The sequence below is a fragment of the Struthio camelus genome, chromosome 6 (genome assembly GCF_040807025.1).
Source record: "Struthio camelus isolate bStrCam1 chromosome 6, bStrCam1.hap1, whole genome shotgun sequence".
Classification (NCBI taxonomy): Eukaryota; Metazoa; Chordata; class Aves; order Struthioniformes; family Struthionidae; genus Struthio; species Struthio camelus.
Genome location: NC_090947.1, coordinates 8720230 through 8739418, shown reverse-complemented (window position 1 = coordinate 8739418; position 19189 = coordinate 8720230). Strand labels below are relative to the sequence as shown.

The 19189-nt window shown below is 42.1% G+C and overlaps 1 protein-coding gene across 8 annotated transcripts in view; it reads right to left on the bottom strand.

Annotated features, from left to right (window-relative positions):
• PARD3B (par-3 family cell polarity regulator beta) overlaps positions 1 to 19189 on the bottom strand; it is a 437068-nt gene that overhangs the window by 140940 nt on the left and 276939 nt on the right. For all 8 annotated transcript variants that reach the window (XM_068948053.1, XM_068948054.1, XM_068948056.1 and 5 more), the window contains one exon: positions 919 to 1125. In XM_068948053.1, coding sequence (XP_068804154.1) covers positions 919 to 1125 — 207 coding nt within the window. The remainder of the gene's footprint in view (positions 1 to 918; positions 1126 to 19189) is intronic.

Below are 19189 nucleotides of genomic sequence, written 5' to 3'. Positions count from 1 at the left end.
GCGCTCAAATGACTCACAATGCATACTCACTTAATTGAGTAATTTAAAAAGCAGACTAAACATATCTAGTGAATTCAAGCAGGTTTCTGTTGTAAGTTAAATACAGAATTATTACAGTGACTTGTTTTCTAGTTATTATTCCTGATATGAAAACCCTGACATGTGGTAAAACACTATTCTATTTGAAATCTGGCTTGTTAACCTCCGTCAGCTCAACAAAGCCGACACGCTGGGAGGCAAACACTGAGAGCTTACTTCAACAAGAGGTTCTGGGGCCTGACATAACCCACCTACGTAACAAAATGATTTAATTCACTCCTTGGGATCTTTCTATTTTCATGTCTGAAAAAAAGAAACAGTTGAACCGTCTTGCCTAGTTGGAAAAAAGCTGTCTCTGTTTCTGTTTGGGAGCTCAGGAACCAAGCACAGTTGTAAGCTTCATGCTAAAAGAAGGGGTACTGCCAATCGGGGGACTGTAAGCCCATGGTGACAAGGTGAGCACCAGGGCGCTGTCAGTACGCTCTGCCTTGACTATACCACGAAACAAAAGTCCTGCTTGGAGAAGGAGGGCTCTAGACAGTTCTGCAGAACAAACAATTATTTTTCAATGCAATCTGAAGAAGGCAGCTGCTTCTTGAAGCTGAAAAATACAGTTAACTTAAGGAGTGAGGTCTAATTCCTCCAGCCTACTCCCACCCCCCCCAAAGGAGATCACAGTGAAGGACTTTCCACCAAACTTAGCCACAGCTAGATGAGGCACTGCAAAGACAGCTCCGCTCAGCAGAAGACATAAGCAGCTTTTAAAATTCGACCAACTTCAACTGGACTAAATCACTTGCTTGTGTGCTTTACCGAGTCGATCGCCAGCAGTGCTAAACCCGAAGGTGGTTCCTTCGGTAAGTACCAGAAGCAACATACCCTCTTCAACATCCTCAGGTCCATCGTACGACTTGTCAATGGCAGCTCGGAAACTTTCGTTACATCCCCGACCACGGACCACGTGAGGCCTGGGTCTGTGAAAAGGGAGTTCGTTTTTCCTAACTTCAGCCACAGCCGTCTGCAGACTCTCCAGAGAACTGGACTTCTTCAGTCCCAGAGTAGGACCAAAATCTTTACTGGAAGAGTCTGGAAAAGAAACAGTTAAGTTTTTACACCGAAAATCACACAGAGAAATGGAACTAGTCCGAGATACACATTTAATTGTGTATTTTATTACTCGGGGGCTTTGAAATAGTATGCAATCAATGTAATTTGGTCTAAAAATAACATCAAGTTAAACCTAGTTCAGTAGAAATCCCTGTTCAGACTTGGGGGGAATGCCACGTAATTTATAAACCTGCCAACAGTAACGGGCAAGAGCAGGCTCTCTCGGTGTCCCTTTAAAGCCTGCACTGACGAGAAGGACGAGGTTGTTTCGTTACCCTTTGACAGCGACGTCCAACTGGACGCTGCTATGAGTCTCAAGGAGGGCATCCGTAGACTCGCAGAAATAAGCACTGCTGCACACAACCAGGCTTTTGGCTTTTTTGAACAAGGCAGGCTGTATGAATGGTTGATATTTTCAAACATATTTCTCCCGTGAGAAGATTTTATTAGTTCTCTTATGGTCTTATCCAACCTTTTTCTTCAAGTTGAAACTGGTGCTATGCTATCAACATACACAGCAGGTTTTTCAAGAAGCATAAATATTTCCAGGAGAGTACAGCTTAATATAAACTGTGGTGCTGCCGCTTTCCTTGTCCGTAGGCATGAGAAAGTGGTTTATACAGTAAAGAAAGAGCAAATACCTTCCCAGGTCCCCTTATCTTTTCTCTTGTTGAATGCCTGACCTTCCCACATTGGAAAGACTTTCTTTTGTGGCAGCTTAAGTATTACTAGGCATTAGTGCTAATTAGTATTAATGCAATGATAATGGAATAGGCAGAAAAAGAAAAGAAATCACAGAGCACGTGCAACGAACTGCAGAAAAAAATCAAAATGCGGTTTCATCTAAAAGTTTTTATAGTGTCTACTTAATGTTTCCATGGCAGAGCAGTAAACACGATGGACAAGCACTGAAGAATAGACTTTGCCTTGCTCTACTCTTGGAGCGCACAAAATGCTTAGGTTTTCAACGTTTGTAAGCGACACTAACACAAGCAGCAGGACACCCACCGTAAGAGCAAAAGACCTTCACACACACGTCCACATACTGCCACTCCTGAAGAGGTTCAAGGATGGCAGGAAAGGCAGACGTATTAATACTGTGCTGTGATTTTAGCAGTCCTACAGTACAAATACTTCTGAGCTCAGCCTAACCAATGAATTCCTAAAGGTGGGGGGGGGAAAAAAAAAACAAACCCTAAGAACTGGCACCAAGTAGAGACTCATTAGTACTGCCTGCATAAAGCGCTTTACACTGCCAGTCCACGCCGACTCATACACAGCTGGAAGGAGGTGGGGGGGAGACAGAAACAAGCTTACGGGGAAACCTGGTTGCTAGGTCACGAAGTGCAACCTCCTTTCGCTCACTAAGTGCCCTTCCGGAGACTACCGTTACTGCCAACGTAGGGAGTGCTAAAACGGAGTTCGACCAGCATACCATGGGAAGGTGCTTAAAATCACTCACAACGCGTGCGTCGGCAAGAGGCTGCGCGGTGCCCAGCGGCGCGGGCCTGGGCGCCCTGGGGCTGCCGGGTGGGCAAGCAGCAACACCAGCGCCTGCGAGAAAGCGATGGCCCCGGGCCAAGTACTCACGCTGGATGACTGCTCTTAACGCGTGATGGCAATTCCTAGAAAAAGCCAAGCTTTTATCTGTGGTTTGGAGCGACAGGCTCAAACGCGACCCGTATCAGTCACGGCCGCCTGTTTGGTCTCGCTTCAGTTTCGCGGGCGCACGCGCTGGGGTAGTGCTTTTCGTCACCCGGGCACGTCCCATCCAGCTCAGGCAGGGTGGCAGAGAAAAGGCTCTTTGTCACACGCGTGCCTTAAACAAGCGCATGGGAAACGCACAGCGTTATCGGCCAAGTATGTTTCCTTCTGTATAAATAGCCTGCGTTTTGCCATTTTGTCCTAACATGAAAGATCCCCTGAGGAATTAATTTTAGCAATAACTAGCAATAACTTCCTGTTTTCTGATACTTTAAAGAGAGCACTTACAGCGACCTGCATGTCATGTTTTCAGTTTTCTATTAAAATGAAAAAGAAAGTGAATGGAGCACTGTTTACTTAGCAAATACATTTAGAAAAACATTCTCTTGGAAAACTGAAATTTTTCCTAATGTCTTCCAAGTTAGGGCAGAAACGGAATTGGCTTACGATCACTTCATTGACTAATGTTATCAAATATTGGGTTACCTCAAAAAATGGAATAAAACGGCAAAGATTAACTACATTTTTCTCTCATTGGCAACAAAAGTGAAATTTCATCTGTCCTCCTCCCATGTTCTGCTATTCAAAAGGTATCCTCATTTATTGAAAAGCTTACTGAGATCCTTTAACAACAGATTAATGGTTAGGTACTTTGTTGCCCTCTCCTAAGGCTGTAATCATTTAGCCTGAAATTTCACTGGCAGCATTGGAAGTTTCTCACTATTAGCATCAAAATCCTCCCACAAAACACATCTGAATCCAGGTGATAAATGATCGCATTTTACCTTACTGATGCCAGGAGTGTCAACGCAACCTTAATAAGGAGGGGACTATTCAGTCAAGGAGTTTGCATCCATGGACATGTTTGCTGGATTCATCAGAGAGACCTTTCTATTTGTTCAATCCTGCTTTTATTCCCCGTTTTCCCCTTTTATTCCCGTTTCCTCCTGCATGACACAACATGCTGGAGGTGTGTGTCATACTAGGGAATAACAAAGCGGGTAACAACACAACAGCGAGTCCTCCACCCTGCGGGTACATAGTACGCGTTCACATGATGCTGAAAATACAAACAGTTCAACGATTACCTACACGGGCTTTTTTCACGTGAATTAATGAATTGCTAAACTTAAAATTGCCCTTTGCAGAGGTGAGGCTGGCAAACGAGGTTCCCAAAGCACCTGAACTCCTGCTCAGGAAGGCAAAGGTAAGGCTCCTGCTGCACTGAATCATATGGTACAGGAATCTAAGCAGGGCCCCCAGCAAAACCAAGTCCAAACATATCCCTGCCGTAGGGCTGCCGTCTGTATGAGAGCGAGCAGGCTCTGTTAACCACGGGAAAGATGCCCAAAGATGCAAAAAGCAAGGGACAGCCAGTAAGACTTGACTGCTTTACTCTCCTTTGCTCCTTTTAAAACTCTACCCCTAAATAAATTGGCCTGTAAAGTGAAAAGTGTCAGTGTCCCTTTTAATAAGCATAAGGTCAAGAGATAAAACAGCTGCTGTTATTACTGACCTCCATGTGACAGGAGCATCAGAGACCAGGTAGAGAGACGTGGCTCTTGCCCACAGGGCAGCAACATCATACGGTGACTTGAATTAATTCATGTTCACTTCTTTGTGAACCGCTTTGTTTAACGTGGTTCCATTTATTTCTGGTAGGAGTCACAGTATGCACAACTGCAAAGGATTTTTCCTCTCACTTAGGTTTTTATATTCAGATACTTCCTCAAACACCAATTGATTCAATGCAGAGAATGATTTAGGAAGGAGAGATCTGAAAGTCATTACCTCAGTTAGTGATTTTCAAATGGAAAGCTTTAGGAGGACATTTCTGTAGCGTAACCTTAAATGATACCGTGGCCCTTCCAACACTCATTTACAGCGTAAGCACAGAAAAGATTACGAAGGACTTGATAAAAAGCAAGACAAAGCACCAACTCTCTTGCACTCACAAATTAGAGACAACAGGCATCGTTCTGCTCGTTTGATACCTCAGACCAAGCATCCCAAATGACAAGCAGGAATACTGAACACTGGCAGAAAAACCTAAGAAAGAAAAATCAAAGCACGGAGGAATTTAACAAGTTCTCCAATTAAAAGAGCCAGTTACAGGCTTCATATTTACAGATACTCAATCCATTTTACTACAAATAACGACTGCAGTTCAGCTCCTAGTTGCACAAACTGCCATTTCCACAAGGAATAATGGCAACGCACAGTCTGGAGCCCAGACGGTACAGGTGCAATACGGCAGTCGCTGGGCAAGAGGCAGAAACGCAGGACCCCTGGCACCCTTCAAAGGTATGCTGGTGCCGCTGCCTTCTACCGTCTTACCACTAACACACACCGACGCTGCAAGGCAGCGGGTTAATATCTCAAAAAGAGTAATACGTTCACAATGAAACGTTTCTAAAACACGCTAATAAGTTTCACAGAGCAACAACGTTAAAGCTAAGAACTGGGAGCAAGAGGAGGAGGAGGTCCAAGCAAAAGGACACAGAGAAACGGCGCTTGCATTTGCTAGGCTCGTGCTGAACGTTGGACAAAACGCAGCAAAGTCAACTTTTGCACAACAGAATGATGCTATCCGCTGCAATAATTAGTTTTCTTTATTTGGTTACATGAGTTTAACCTCTGACATAACCTTGCGCTGCCCAGCATAGCTCTGCATCTAGCAAAAAGTTTTCCTCAGCACTGGAGCCCCTACTCCTCCAGCAGGCTAGCGTTTTCTCTCCAGCTGGTAAAAACTCAGGCGCTCGCTCTTACAGCGGGTCCGAGTACAAGTTCAGCCGCGTGACCTTCTACAAAACAGCAGCTTTCTCCTCAAGGATGTTTATGTATATTAAATTGATTTTAGATACAGGTGTCACAGCCTGCTAGGGGAAAACAGATAGGGATGAAGCAACACAGACAGGAAAGAGTTCAGGTTTCAGAAAACGTGATTCCCCGGTGCCTTCAGGCACCTTGCGAATTGAACGCTGTGGAACGGAGGAGCAGTAAGAACTCCAGGGCCCTGCGACTGCCTCACTCGCCCCCCCCGATAAGGTCACAGATTTCATTCCTGCTTAAAAGACTGGGAAATGTGACACTTTCTCCGATTAATTGATCTAAATTACACTTTGCGTAAGCTAAAGCAACATTTTTGTTCCCAGGCCAAAGCTTAACGTGAAGTGCGAGTCCCTGCACTGATGTTCAAGCAAAGTCACTTTTAACAGCATGAGGCTAACGTCTAGAAAGTTAAATACGACCTGTGGGACAGGGGAGAAAACTTCTTCAGCAGCCAAACAGCAGACAGGAGGCCAACACTTGAGCTAAATTCACCGTCAGGATCTATCAATTCCATCAAGCCTTAAGCCCATATTGAAAAAGCCTGCTGAATTATTACTCCACCTTAGCCGTCAAGTCTGAAATAAGATTTTCAAAAACAAGGCTAATTTAAATAAAAAAATAACAGATTGAAAGAATGCAAAAACTTCGTAATAAGCTTGCTGTTTTTTCCCCTAATTCAAAGCTTTTTTCAGTTATTTACATGTGAATGCAGAGAGAAATCCTCTTCCATCAATCATTTTATTCACAATTGTTTTGTTTAAAAAGTGCCATGTCATTTCTGTGCGTTAAGTCTTGGCCCGGACACATTTTCACAAACACTCACATAAGCTGCATGTTAAAGACTGCTTTAAGCATCGTTTGGGGATTAATTTAGGCTACTGCACCAACAAGGAAGGTTATTAATGTAAAGGAAAAGCCAGGGCAAAGCAGTACAGAAAAACATACTTCGATTTCACCAATTTAACCAGCAGCAAAAAAAATTAATTACAACACTACTTTTGCGTCTGCTTTTTCTTATCCAATAACATTAGAGAAAAAGCTAGATTTTAACAAAAGAACCTGGAAAACAGACGCTCTCAGCTAATACAGGCATGGCTTTAGTACACCTGCCCACGCACTGATGAGCGAATCCTACACGCTCGAGATGCTCATGAGCTCTCTTTATTGCCAACCCCTCCACCACCAAACTGCCCAACGGCCGCTCTAATTTAAGAAGCTCTAAATATTGTTGCCATGGGTGACACGTGAACACGGAGTAAGGCAACGCTCTGCTAATAAAAAGGCTTTCACAGCACTTCAGTCCTCGCTCGTAAGTAAAGTTAAAATTTATGGCTTTTAAAATACTGGATCTGAGAGGGGTCAGGTTAAACGGCTGCTAGCAATAAAAGGAATCAATATGCCACAGCATCTGAAGCAGCCAGCAAACTAAATAAACACTTCATCCAAATCCACTTGGCCCCGAATTAAAAGAACATAAAATACTGTATTTATTTTGTTTGCCCTCCACCAGTCAGTGGTTTGCATTGCTACATCCGCTCAAATTCGGCACAGAGCAAGCGACAAACACATGTTGGCCAAGCGGCAATTAAACTGTATGTCAAGGCTAGGAGCAATTAACTGGGCATTAACCTTATCAGGGAACCGCTTGTGGATTAGCTGACTACAAACATACAAACATCTCGGTCTGGGAAGATTCTGCCACGTGTATTTACAAAAGCTTCAGAGGACTCAGACTTTCTGTCTCAGGCACACATAGGGTAAACGAGCCACCTCCAATAATAACCCTTTCTTCATAATCCCTGGACAAAACCAGAATCACCTACTGCACTGATTAACATGACCTAGCAGCACAGAAACGTAGACAGCTTAGCCCTTACTGCGCTTTAACATAAAGCAGACCAGAAAAGTAGTGATGGGACCTCATGGCTTTTGATCCTAAATCTTCACTTGGTTCAGTCCAGAAATTGACTTTCAAAAGTTATGAAAACCTATTTTCTTTTTTTTTTTTTGTCCATGTTTAAATGGTTGTGTGGAAGTTAATTTTCAGTTTAAGAAATTGATGCACATTTTGCTTGAAGTTGCCAGTAAATTACCTGCATAAAGGGTTAAAAAAAAAAAAAAAATTCACCTGGAACCTATATACACCAGCCACTGCTCAAAAGCATGCATGCTTTTGAAATTGCCTTGTTTATGAGCTTAATAATATTTGTCTTGAAACAGTTTTGAAAAACTTATGTGCAAATCCAACTCTTAAACAGGAATACGTCCAATTTTGTCAAACCTATTGCTAACCAAGAGAAGTGGTATCTGGTGCAGCTCTGACTCAAAATCCCTACAGAACCTGAGAAAGGATTATGTACGTTTTCAGCAAGAGAGTCCTCAGCACAAGTTCCTCTTTATTTCCCAGGGAGATTTTTAGGAGCATTTGAACGTTTAAAAGTTTGGTAACAGTATTTTATTACAGCTTCCTAACAGCTGAGCCCATAGCTGTAGCGACATTGGGACTTTAACCTACGTTCATTTCGTATGCTTCAACATTTTTTAAGCTAGCCTCTGGAATGAAACTTCTCTGCTTGGTCTCATTCCAGAGATGAAGACTGTTTCTGGAGAATGAAAACAATAAAACCCCAAAGAACACACCTCCCTCCGGTCAAATCTGAGGAAGTGAGGAGAGGGAAAAGTACATTTTTCCAGCTGGGTAACGCTTTCCCCCCCCTATTCACCCATAACTCAAAAAGACTGAAAGAAACTCTTTCAAGCTTTGCATGCAAGTAGCCTGTGAACTAGGTCTTTACTACAGCTTTTAGGGAAGGGAAGTTTAATTTCCATGTCTAGGTTATTTCCTCTAACATTAGTTGGATCTGGGCAAATTTGGCAGTAAACTTGCACCTAAAGTACAGGAACAGAAATACACACACATTCCCATACGATATTTCATATTCACATTTTCAGCAGTTACAATGATCCTATCCACCCACACAGCAGGAGCTAGAAAGAAACATTCACAAACGCTCCTCAACCTACGTGTTTAAGTCAGAGGCACAGTTTGATAAGAAACTCAAAAAGGTAAAAGGGTCATGCAAGCAGAGAGAAGATAAGTAAAATATAAAGAAAAACCTGAGCATTGAACACACTCGCTTTGTAGGTCTTAAAACACGGAAAATATTATCAGGGCTTTTTTCCATGGAAATGAATCCATATAAAAAATCATGGCCAATTCGTGGAAAAATTGGCAAGAAATTCTCCTTCAAAGCAGCTGCAGCAGACGGCTTTGCTAAACTGTTCTATAGTGTGCAAGGACACAGACTTGTATCTGAGGACATCTGGCATTCTTCTGGGGTTTTAACCAACATCACTCACAACTGGTTTACAATCCTAACCTTGCTCAAAAAAAAGTCAGAAGACTATTTTAGCTATACCAGTTAACTCGGAGACTTAATGCACAGGATGTACTACTTTGCATTTTACATTTGTTTGGGTATACAGTACTACCCCTCCCTAAGGGGATTGTAGCTCCCTTGAAGGATATGTATGTCCTGACGTGACATTTTAATAAAAAGGTTATTTTTAAAAGAAACTGGCAAGGAGGTGAATGGGAGATCAAATACAGCTGGATTCTAAAATCTGTATTTTTGGAAAACCCATTCCATCCTTAGACTTTTAGCAAACGCGTACCTAACCTTAAGTACCCTCCTTGGATAGGGAAACCTTCCCAGATCCCTCAGTTTTGTTTCCACTACCATTGCAGTCATTTTTAGCATCGTAAAGATGCTATCCTACTAATGACCGAGTTAGGTATTGAAGATCTTTACAGTAGTGTGCAGTTTTACATTGCTAAAATATGTTTCAATAGCAAGTAAGAAAAACTAATAAAATTGCTGCATGGGACAATTATGACCTAAACGTAGGGGCAAATGAATACACAGAGACTTTTCTTGAGATCTGCTGTCAGACCTTATCCATTTTTCTTGCCTATGTGCAAATAACGGCACCCTGTTCCCTTCCACTTGCCTGACAAGCAAAAAGGGGATACAAAGAGGTTCGTAACAGTAACATGGTATCAGATTGCAGAAACATAGGGTCAAAGGAAAAGAAAGGGTCATGACAATTCTTAGTGTTGACATCCCTCATCAAACAATATGGACTTTTCCAGAGAAGTTAGTCAAAGGACTGTTCTAAATTATAGTCAAAATTCCAGATTTTCATGAATTTAATATGGCAAGCAGCAGCTGGGAAATGCCACAGCGATACTGCAATCGAGATCGCTTGGTGTAGGTTAAGCACAATCAAATAAAATTTTAATACAGGCTAATCTAAGATGACTTCTCTCAGAATGAAATGGTTTCTTTTAAGCTGAGACTCAACATTATTGGAAAATGCATGCTTCTGCTCAGTAACGCCACGAACTTTTGAAGCATGAACCAGAATCAAGTAAGTGGATCAGGAGGCACTTGGATAACCAAACTTTTAATCCACCATATTAGAAACTGCACCAGCTGTAAAGTCAGCCTTTCAAACCTTGGTTTGCTCTACTAAACCACTTGGTGGTTGGGATCCCCGGAGATAATTTCAGAAGCCGCTATTACAAAGGCAGCTGTTCTACAGGATCATGCCACTCTCTTTAAAGTTATCTTGAATACATGGCAATCCCTTCAAAATAAATCAGTATACATGAAATATCTTAAATTAATATTGAACTGCAATCTTCGCCTAGAACAGGATCCTAAGCAATTAATAGCAACAGCAGCTTTTAGCAGACTTGAGACTCCAGTATCAAAGCCAAAATTTCCGATGTTCAATCAACAAGGACTTCAGAACTGGCATGGGTAATTTCATTTTCAAGCTGGTTTGAGCCTTGGGGCCAAATCCTCAGCTGGGGTAAACTGACACCTTTCCCCTGGCTGTCAGGTGAGAGCAGCTGAGTGTCCGGCCTTTGATTTTTGCTCTCTGCTGGCACGGTACTTTGGCATTACTCCGTGGTACCTGCCCACGGAGAGTGAGACTGTGTTAATTTGTTTTACATAAGTTACCCAAGTGTCAGATGTTAGTAACTGCAGCCTGAGGTGGATTCAAAGTAGTGATTTATAAGTTCCAAAACAAACCCAAAAAACCCTCTTTATTTCTTCAGCAGTGCCCAAGAGCCATCTTCAGTCGCCTCCCAGACCTGCTAGGCGAGTGAGAAAAAACGGACGTTTGTATGCCTTTCAAAAGGAAAGGGTTTGCTCTTCTGAGAGGTCTGCATTTATTTTTTCAAGAAATCAAAACTCTGGAAAGAAATAATAGCTTTAAAAGAATAAACTGCACAAAGATGCATCCCCTTAGATTATCAGGGGTTTGGAAATACTACCTTAGACGTTAAACACATCACGTGCGCTCTGTGGGGCAAGAGCGCCTCTGCAAAAACTGCAGCTCACAAGGGCAGTTTGATGTAGTGCTTCTGCCGCGCTGTTATTCTTCCTTATTTGCGTCTCTGGTGAGCGCTGTCCAGATAAGTGACTGCCAAAGACTCGTTTCTTTTCATCTACATTACAGCAACGTTTTTTCACTGTATTCGTTTTCTAACTCTACAGCCTTTTTTATTTTTAGTATTTAATAAATATTTACATATATTTTAAAGACAGCTTTAAAAGCAGTATGCCCCAATTTGCTTGTTTCCTCTTATTTTTTAAGTAATAGTCTCTTTCCTCCTCCGCTGACTCTTGCTGGATCTTGGGGCAAGATTGAAAGAATCCATCTCAAATATGCTACATAACGCTATCTTCTGAAATGCTGCTCAGCAGCTCCTTAAATACAGCTTTGGTTTTGCCTAAGACTGTCAGCTAGCTTCACTGGAGCCTGAAAAAGCGTGTAGATATGATCTCTAGACAGAATACCTTTGGAGAAACAAAGTAACTACATTAACGTGCAAAACAGGAGTTAAGGTTGATCCTCAACCAAGGAAAAAGCCTGTATATGAAGAAACGCTGTCAGATATGCAGAATAAATAAAGAAATAAAAAGAATAATATATTTATTTTAACCCTTTCCTGTTATGCTAATTTGAGTCTTAGCAGGTGTAACGTGATATTGCAGACAACATTTTGCAGCAACGTTAATTCTAACGTGATACTGCAGACAACATTTTGCCTTTTAAGATCCTGAACTGCTTGCAACAATAAATGTCTTCCTTCCTAGTAATCTCATTTTGAATCGTGTGTATTCATTTGGCTTATTTAACACTAAAGGGACAGCACATCAGTCTCTTGTCGCCCTCAAATTCCAGATGCTGCCCACTGATGCACAGCTTACTCACCCATGAAGGCAAGTATACTGGCTATACGTACACACAGCCATACAACATCGAGGTATAAAACTGCACTCGTTGCAGTGACGTCACTTCTAAAGCTGCATTTCTAAATGCTAGGAGAATATAAAATAAAAATTAGATTCTATTACTTGTGTTGCTAGCCCTGCAGTAGATTCTTAAAACTAAATAATGACAGTATCACTAATATTCTTGAAATTATAGCTTCTGCTCCAAGTACAATGAAAGGCAGTCTCATAACCATTAAGAACAATGCACATTAGCATCTTGAACAATTGCTAAGATATTAAGCAGCTCTGCTAGGTTTCTTTAGCAATGTCAGAATGTCTTATTTTGCCTTTTTAAGGGGGCTAGTGCTACAGTTTAAATTATTCAAGCTGACCAAACACAGAAAAAAAAGAATAGCTCTCATGTTCAGTGATCACCCTAAATACAAAATTTGTCATCTGTACAATTATACTAACTTCCTGTTTCGTCTATAAATATTCAGAGGGAAAACTTGCATTTGTATTCTGCCCTGCAGCCTATTTTTCTTAAAGTATTGTTGCCCTCTTTATTCTCTCCCTCTGGCTGTGAACCAATACTTGATTTGCACTGAGAGGGAAATGTGGTTAATCTGTGAAACGCATGCCATTCCGTTTCCTCAACAAGAGGAGGCAAAACAACCTCTACTGTGATTGGGTTTAGACTTATGACCATCAATTGCTTCAATATTTATATAATTCTTAAAAACGCATGCATATTATCACATGCTTAATCAGCGGTGCTCAGTAGCTTCTTTCCTGACCTATAATGAATATGCCAATACTCACCCTGGATGCCAATCCATACTAAGGAATTTACTCCAGACCAGAACAACTAAATTCCAATTTTTGAAACAGAGGCTAATATTACTAAAATAAGAGAGAAACAGTTCTTCTATCACATGCTTAATTAGTCCCCCTGCAAAGAAACAGCCCCACAGAAAGGAGCAGAAGGCTACTAGTTCGGTTCACATCTCACTGTAAGAGAACAGAAATTAACGGGCAATCAGTCAAAATTTCTCCTCACAGCAACATACCCGATAACATAAACTTTTACGTGGATAAGCTTTCACGCTGTGGACGCTAAAAGTGTACACGTGGTCAAGAGGAGGCAGGAAAACTCAGCAGAAGCAAAATCCACTGAAGATCAGCAAATACACGTAAGCTGTTCTCGCCCTTCAAATCCCCGAACATACAAAGGCAAGGAGAGGTCTTGAAGAAGTAACATTTATGTGAGTTGCGATGTCTTTTTGTTTCTCATAAAGCATTAGCGTTTGGTTGGTATCAGAAAGAGGAAACAGGCTAAGATGGACTTTTTGTCAGCCCTGGTATGACTGTTACCTTCTTGAGGTACGCAGGGTCGGTGGTGTCCTGAACGAAAAATCATCCAGCATAGAAAGGCCAATAGATGAAAATCTGTTTTAGCTAGATGACACCGCTTCCTGTTCCTAATTCAATTCTTCATTACCTGCATTATGAAAGCACACAGAGCCCCTGATCCTGCGTCACGACTTCACCGTGCTTGGTGTTATACCACCTCAAAACAGAACAATATTCAACACCTCAAGTAATTTTCAATTAAGTAGGTTTAGCTGTATGCCTGCAATACTGGCTCATTTCAATATATGGTAATTCTTTTGAATTGCAAGACTATATAGTCCTTTGTTTCTGCAGTACAGTAATTCATTTATGATTTTTTAGCACTATGAAGGTACGGTTCATCTCCTGGTACATTCACTTTATGCTCCTGTGCCTCTTCTGGGATGCTTCTATGCCTCAGATGTTTTCTATTTTAAATCAGAAGAGAACAGATGTTTTGACGCAATATTAATTTTCTCAGTTTTCATGTTCAGATTGAACCTGAATTGTTAAGATAAGTACAGTATTTGAGGTGAACGTTGCAAGCATCAGCCCATAATGGAGTCGATGTCAAGTGCCTTCCTCATCTTTTAAAGGAGACATTAGCGGTTCATCACTTCTGAGCAGTAATAGAGAAGAGCAGAGCACAGACTTTCCTGACGTTCACTTCAACTGTTTCTGCCATTGGTTTATTCATAGAATGGTCCTTTCTTGCTTGTTCTCTGCTCATAGAATAGATTAATTTTCCCTCAAAATTGAATATTTTAATTAAAAAGCTTAAGTCTGTTTTAGCACAGAAACACTCTGATTTCGAGTTGATATTTTATGACGACTTTTAAATGCAGTCTTGCTGCTGACTATGTAACTCTTCAGAATCCGTGCTCTTAACTCCTAGAAGACGACTTAAATGATATTCCTGTGTGCTGAAGCACATTACAAATATACTACCCTTCCAGTTCCTTCAGTTTGATCCAAAACAGCTACCTTGAGTAATAATTAATATTGATATTTCCTTATACTGCATGCCTGCTGTATTTCAATCACTAGATTTGCTTAGTCTGATTAAGTAATTAAGCTGGTTATCTTGAACTACAGGCAATTGATTTATATGAAGGTACTACAAAATTTATATTTGAAGTTTAACAACAATTCCCTACCAAAGATAACAAACACGCGAAAGCTCAAATCGCAAAAGCCTATTTCAGCATTAGCGGTTCTAGTATTGTTGGCCTTTTCATTGCTTATTGATTCTATTTACTCAAGCATTCATTCTCAGGTTCCATTTTCTAAACAACACTAACAAAATGGGCACTCTTTCCTGCTAATGCAAATTACAGAGCAAGTGAAGACTCTTCATACACTGTAAGCGTAACTCATCATCAAACTGGGAAAGGAATTGCTGCCTCTGCTTTTTTAGCTATAAAAATTTTCCTACAAACGTGTAAGCTCCCATCTTTCAGTCTGGATCGTAAGATATTTGCTCTAATAAGAGAGAAGATAAAAGAGAGTAGGTGGAGCTCTTACGCCAAATCACAGCGCTCTGAAAGGAGTCCCTGTTGCAGACGCATTTATTGCTGCTAAGGTTGGAAGAACACAGAAATAAGTAGGACTACCTTCAAGATAAATAACTGCTCAAAGCAAGTGAGAGCAGCAGAGTTAGCTCCATATTTGGTCATTTTACGGTTTCTTTTACTCCAGGGGAGTATGGGAAGATTCCTGCTCCTCCAGCTGAAGTACGGTGCTACCCATACAAAAGGATGCCAGAGCTTAGCCAAGACTCTGCTATATGAAAGAGGGTTTTTTGCTGATCTGGTGCTAGGAAGCTGGGGTTTTTCCTCCTCAGACAGAAGTTAAGCAAACATGTTATTTTGGCCTGAAGCAATCAAGTGCATATCCATGTCTTTAATGACTAAAACTCAATCATTACCTACGTGTACTCCCTGGGTTCCTCAGGTGTCCTGTGGGGCGAAGGAGCAGTACAAAAGGCAGTGGTATGTGTCTATGATTAGCTTAACCGTGCTGATAGGTGAGCGCTCAGGTCAATTTTACAAGATGACTCGTGGGATCCTCCATGAGGGGAAGGAGAAATGAGAACTAGGTAAGCAGACACTCCATAGGGAGCACATTTTACAAAACATTAAGTACTTGCCCTCCGAGAGTGACATGCTTTAAGGTTTCAACATCAGACAGCCCTGTGCCCATACCTCGTGACCTCCAGGTTATTTACATTAGCTACGATACTTAACCATCTTATATTATTTATATTTTATTATTGTTCCAAACCCCAAAGTTTAGCCAAACTATTAGCTATTTAAAGCCAAAGTGATTCTTTAAACCAGATGTAGCTAACAGACCGCAGCAGGATCTTTCTACAGAGTTCGCTATGTTAATAAAGACACATCCTTATTTGTTTACCCATAGAGTAATACTGTAGCTACTACATACCAAATAAAATGCATAATTTACTTGCATTCTTCCTTTCCCGTTTTCTGAAAAGGCTCATGAAATTTTAATGGCAGTGGTTAAAGGAACAGCCTATGTATTAGAATTACATACAAAAAATGACCTTAAAGAGTAGTAATTAACATTGCAAAGTAAAGCACTCGGGCTCGGAGAATGCCACAGCAGAGGTATCCACGGTTAACTTGTCTCCTTCCATGCATGCACTATAACACACTTCACTTGTATGACCTAAATACACGATCACGTACGATTTCATCCACGGAACTCTAGCGTCCTTCTTTCAGGGAAGAGCTACAAATATTTTCTTCCAAAAGTACAGCAATTGCCCACCGTTCTTATTCAACGCACACATTTTAACATCTGCTCTGATGACAGTATTAAACATTTCTTCGAGCGTCTTTCTCTGAAACACCTTCTGCACTACCAAGGTTTTTTTTATAAGCACTAATGAATTTATCTTTATAACGTTATTTCAAGACGAATAAGTACTATCCGCGTCTTCGAAGGAACTGAACCAGAAAGAGGAAGATCAATTCAGGGTCTCATTTTAAGACCCGATTCCCCTGCCTCTCCTGAACGCTTACCATCTAGCGCGGCAGGGGCTCACAGCTCTATCAGCGCTCGCTTCCCTTGCACGCCTGTGCCTTCCCTGGCCACTGCTGCAGACAAAGCCGCACGCACGCGGGCCAGGCACCGAGGAGGTGAAGGACGCACTAGCTCTTCACGCTTTGGTTCCAGGAACTTCCCCCCACCACACGGCAATTCTGAGACACAGCCAGAGCTAGAAAGTAATTCGAGAAGCATTTAAAGGCTCGAAATCAGGCTGTTTCTTCTGAAAGACTGTTTCTCTTCCTGAAACCCTCCATATCATTCACAGCACGTCCTCGAACCAGGATATACCAACCGTATACACGTCTTTCACCTTCAGCAACAAGGTGAGGGCTGAGTCTTACAGACAACAGCTGCCTTCACTCTACAACCCTCAAGCAGAGCCGTCCCGTGCACTAAAAGCAAGTCTTTTGCAAAGAACTAGGCTTCGACTGCATAGTCCCACACCATCAGCAGCCACAAAACGAGGCTGAGCTAAGTCTTCAAAGACAACCTTAAAGCTAGCACTTTCTACTTGAGACCCCTTGGACTTTTATTTTAATTCAGTTTGTACACACAGAAAAGAAAAAAAAAACAAAAGCAGAGAAAGCTGCTTTACTGCATCGCTGCCTGCCGTCCTTTTCTTTTACTTTCCCTAAGAGAGCCAGTTCTAGTTTCTACTGTCCAGGTTTCTGATGCCAGGGTCCTAGCCCAGCACCACCTGCTCTCCCCCACCCCAGACCTGGCACCCTCTCCGCGCCGCACCTTCCCACATGCTCCCTTCTCTCTTTGCTCCCATCTCAACACCCTTTTCCAGCCCCCGCCTCGCCACTAGCTCTTCTCTCCCCAGCCTCCAGCTATACATTCTCCCCTTTCCCTCTCCTAAACAAAAATAAGCATCACACTTATTTTAGGAGAGAGTAAAAGAACAACCTCTGTCAAACAAGCAAACAAAAACCGAGCCTCACATGACACTCGAACAGAAAGTTTTAGTTCAAAAGGCTCCAGTTGCACAGAATCTGTAATGGGAAGTGTCATGCATGACAGTTAACAGGTGATAACACGGTGACTAAGGCACGCTGCAGCAACACATTACACACACACGAAAAAGAGAAAGAAAAGAAAAAGCAAGCCAGCAGAGCAAAGGTTTTTCCCGAGATTTAATCAATCATTCACCCATATTTCCTACAGGATAGTAGAAAAAAGAATGACTGGAAGAAATAATTTTCCCCAGGATCCTTCTTTTTTGATGCATTTGCTCTTTTAATATTAACTGCCATTGTGAGTTATTCTTTGCAGTTATTTTGTGATGTACGTGTCAGTAATAAGCAGCAAATTACTCGGTGCAACAGCTGACAACATTTAGTGCCGCACGTAATGTTCATTCTTTTTAATACCTGTAAAATTAGAAGTGGTTATTTTCTGGAAAAGAATTAAACTCTAGAAGCTTCAAACAATGTTGTCACTTTGTTTTCAGAATTAAGCATCCGAGCAGATTATAAAGCAATAAAATTGAGGCACCTGAATAACCACGTTATATTGGATTTCTCTTTTATAATCTATCTGTTTATCAACAGCAGTATTGCAACTGGCAAGCAAACAAGAAATCCCCCACCTTTTTTTGAACACAAACATTTAGGCCAACCACAGACAATACAACAAAAAGTGTAATTACACAAAAATCCCAAACAAATCCATGCCAGTTCTTCCTTTCTGGTCCCCCGCACTGCTCCCACAGCGCAGAGAGGCTCGAGAACTGCCAGAGCACGTTACCTGGCTTTGCTTGGCACCTCCGTAAGCGTACTCGCCCCTCAGGGGCCGTCGCAAGCTCCGGGTGCCAAGTCTGTGCCCCCTTTGCCTGGTTCAGCCCACAGCACCAGGGAAGGGAACGGCTCCCTATTCAGGCTTCTAGCAGGGCAGAGGCAGCGGGGCGATGCTATACTGCCCTAAGGAAACAAGCGCCCCCAAACTGGGCAGTTTGCAGAATGTCTCTCGAGCGTGTTCCCCACCGCGTTTCTAGCCTGTTACTCACACTTGGACGCGACCTCTCCTTTCCACCTCGTCAGCCTGAGCTCACCAAGCACGCAGCAGCCTTCAGCCCGAGGAGGAGAGCAGGGGCAGGCAGAGGTCGGTGCCAGCAGCGAGCCCCAGTGCCCGACCGAGCACCGCCAGCTCACCTGGCGCAGGGGAACCACGAGCCGAACAGCAGGCTCAGCCCGCGTCGGTATCAGAGCGGCCAAAGGAGCTGAATGAAACAAAGACGATGCAGATTCCTCTTTCCAACAAACTGCAATGGAGCATGACTTACACTACAAACAGATACAACCCAATTGGTATTTTCTTTAAATACATCCTCTCCTTCCACCTCATACACACTCATGGAAAGAAAAACCTGAGCTTGAAGACCATCAATGTAACTGTGGTAAGTCTGCTAACAGCTGTGAAAACCACAAGGCAAAGCTTTCGATGTCACAGATCTGCTCCCAGACTGATACCCAATGCACACAGGTTTCCTTCAGGTAGGAGAGCCAGCTGGACGAGGAGGGAAGGATTAGAGAGAGGGTTTTACAACGGAAGGTGAAGAAATAAAAGGGCAGTAATCAGATATAGGATAACTTGAGTATAGATGTCAGACTATGTGGAGAAAAATACAGCATCTGAGTTACTTAAAAGAAAAAACAAACAAAAAACTCCACCCACAAATAAAGCAGTCTGGCCTCACATCAATAGATAACTTCCATTCACTTGCAGGGTTACTGTATGAATCATTA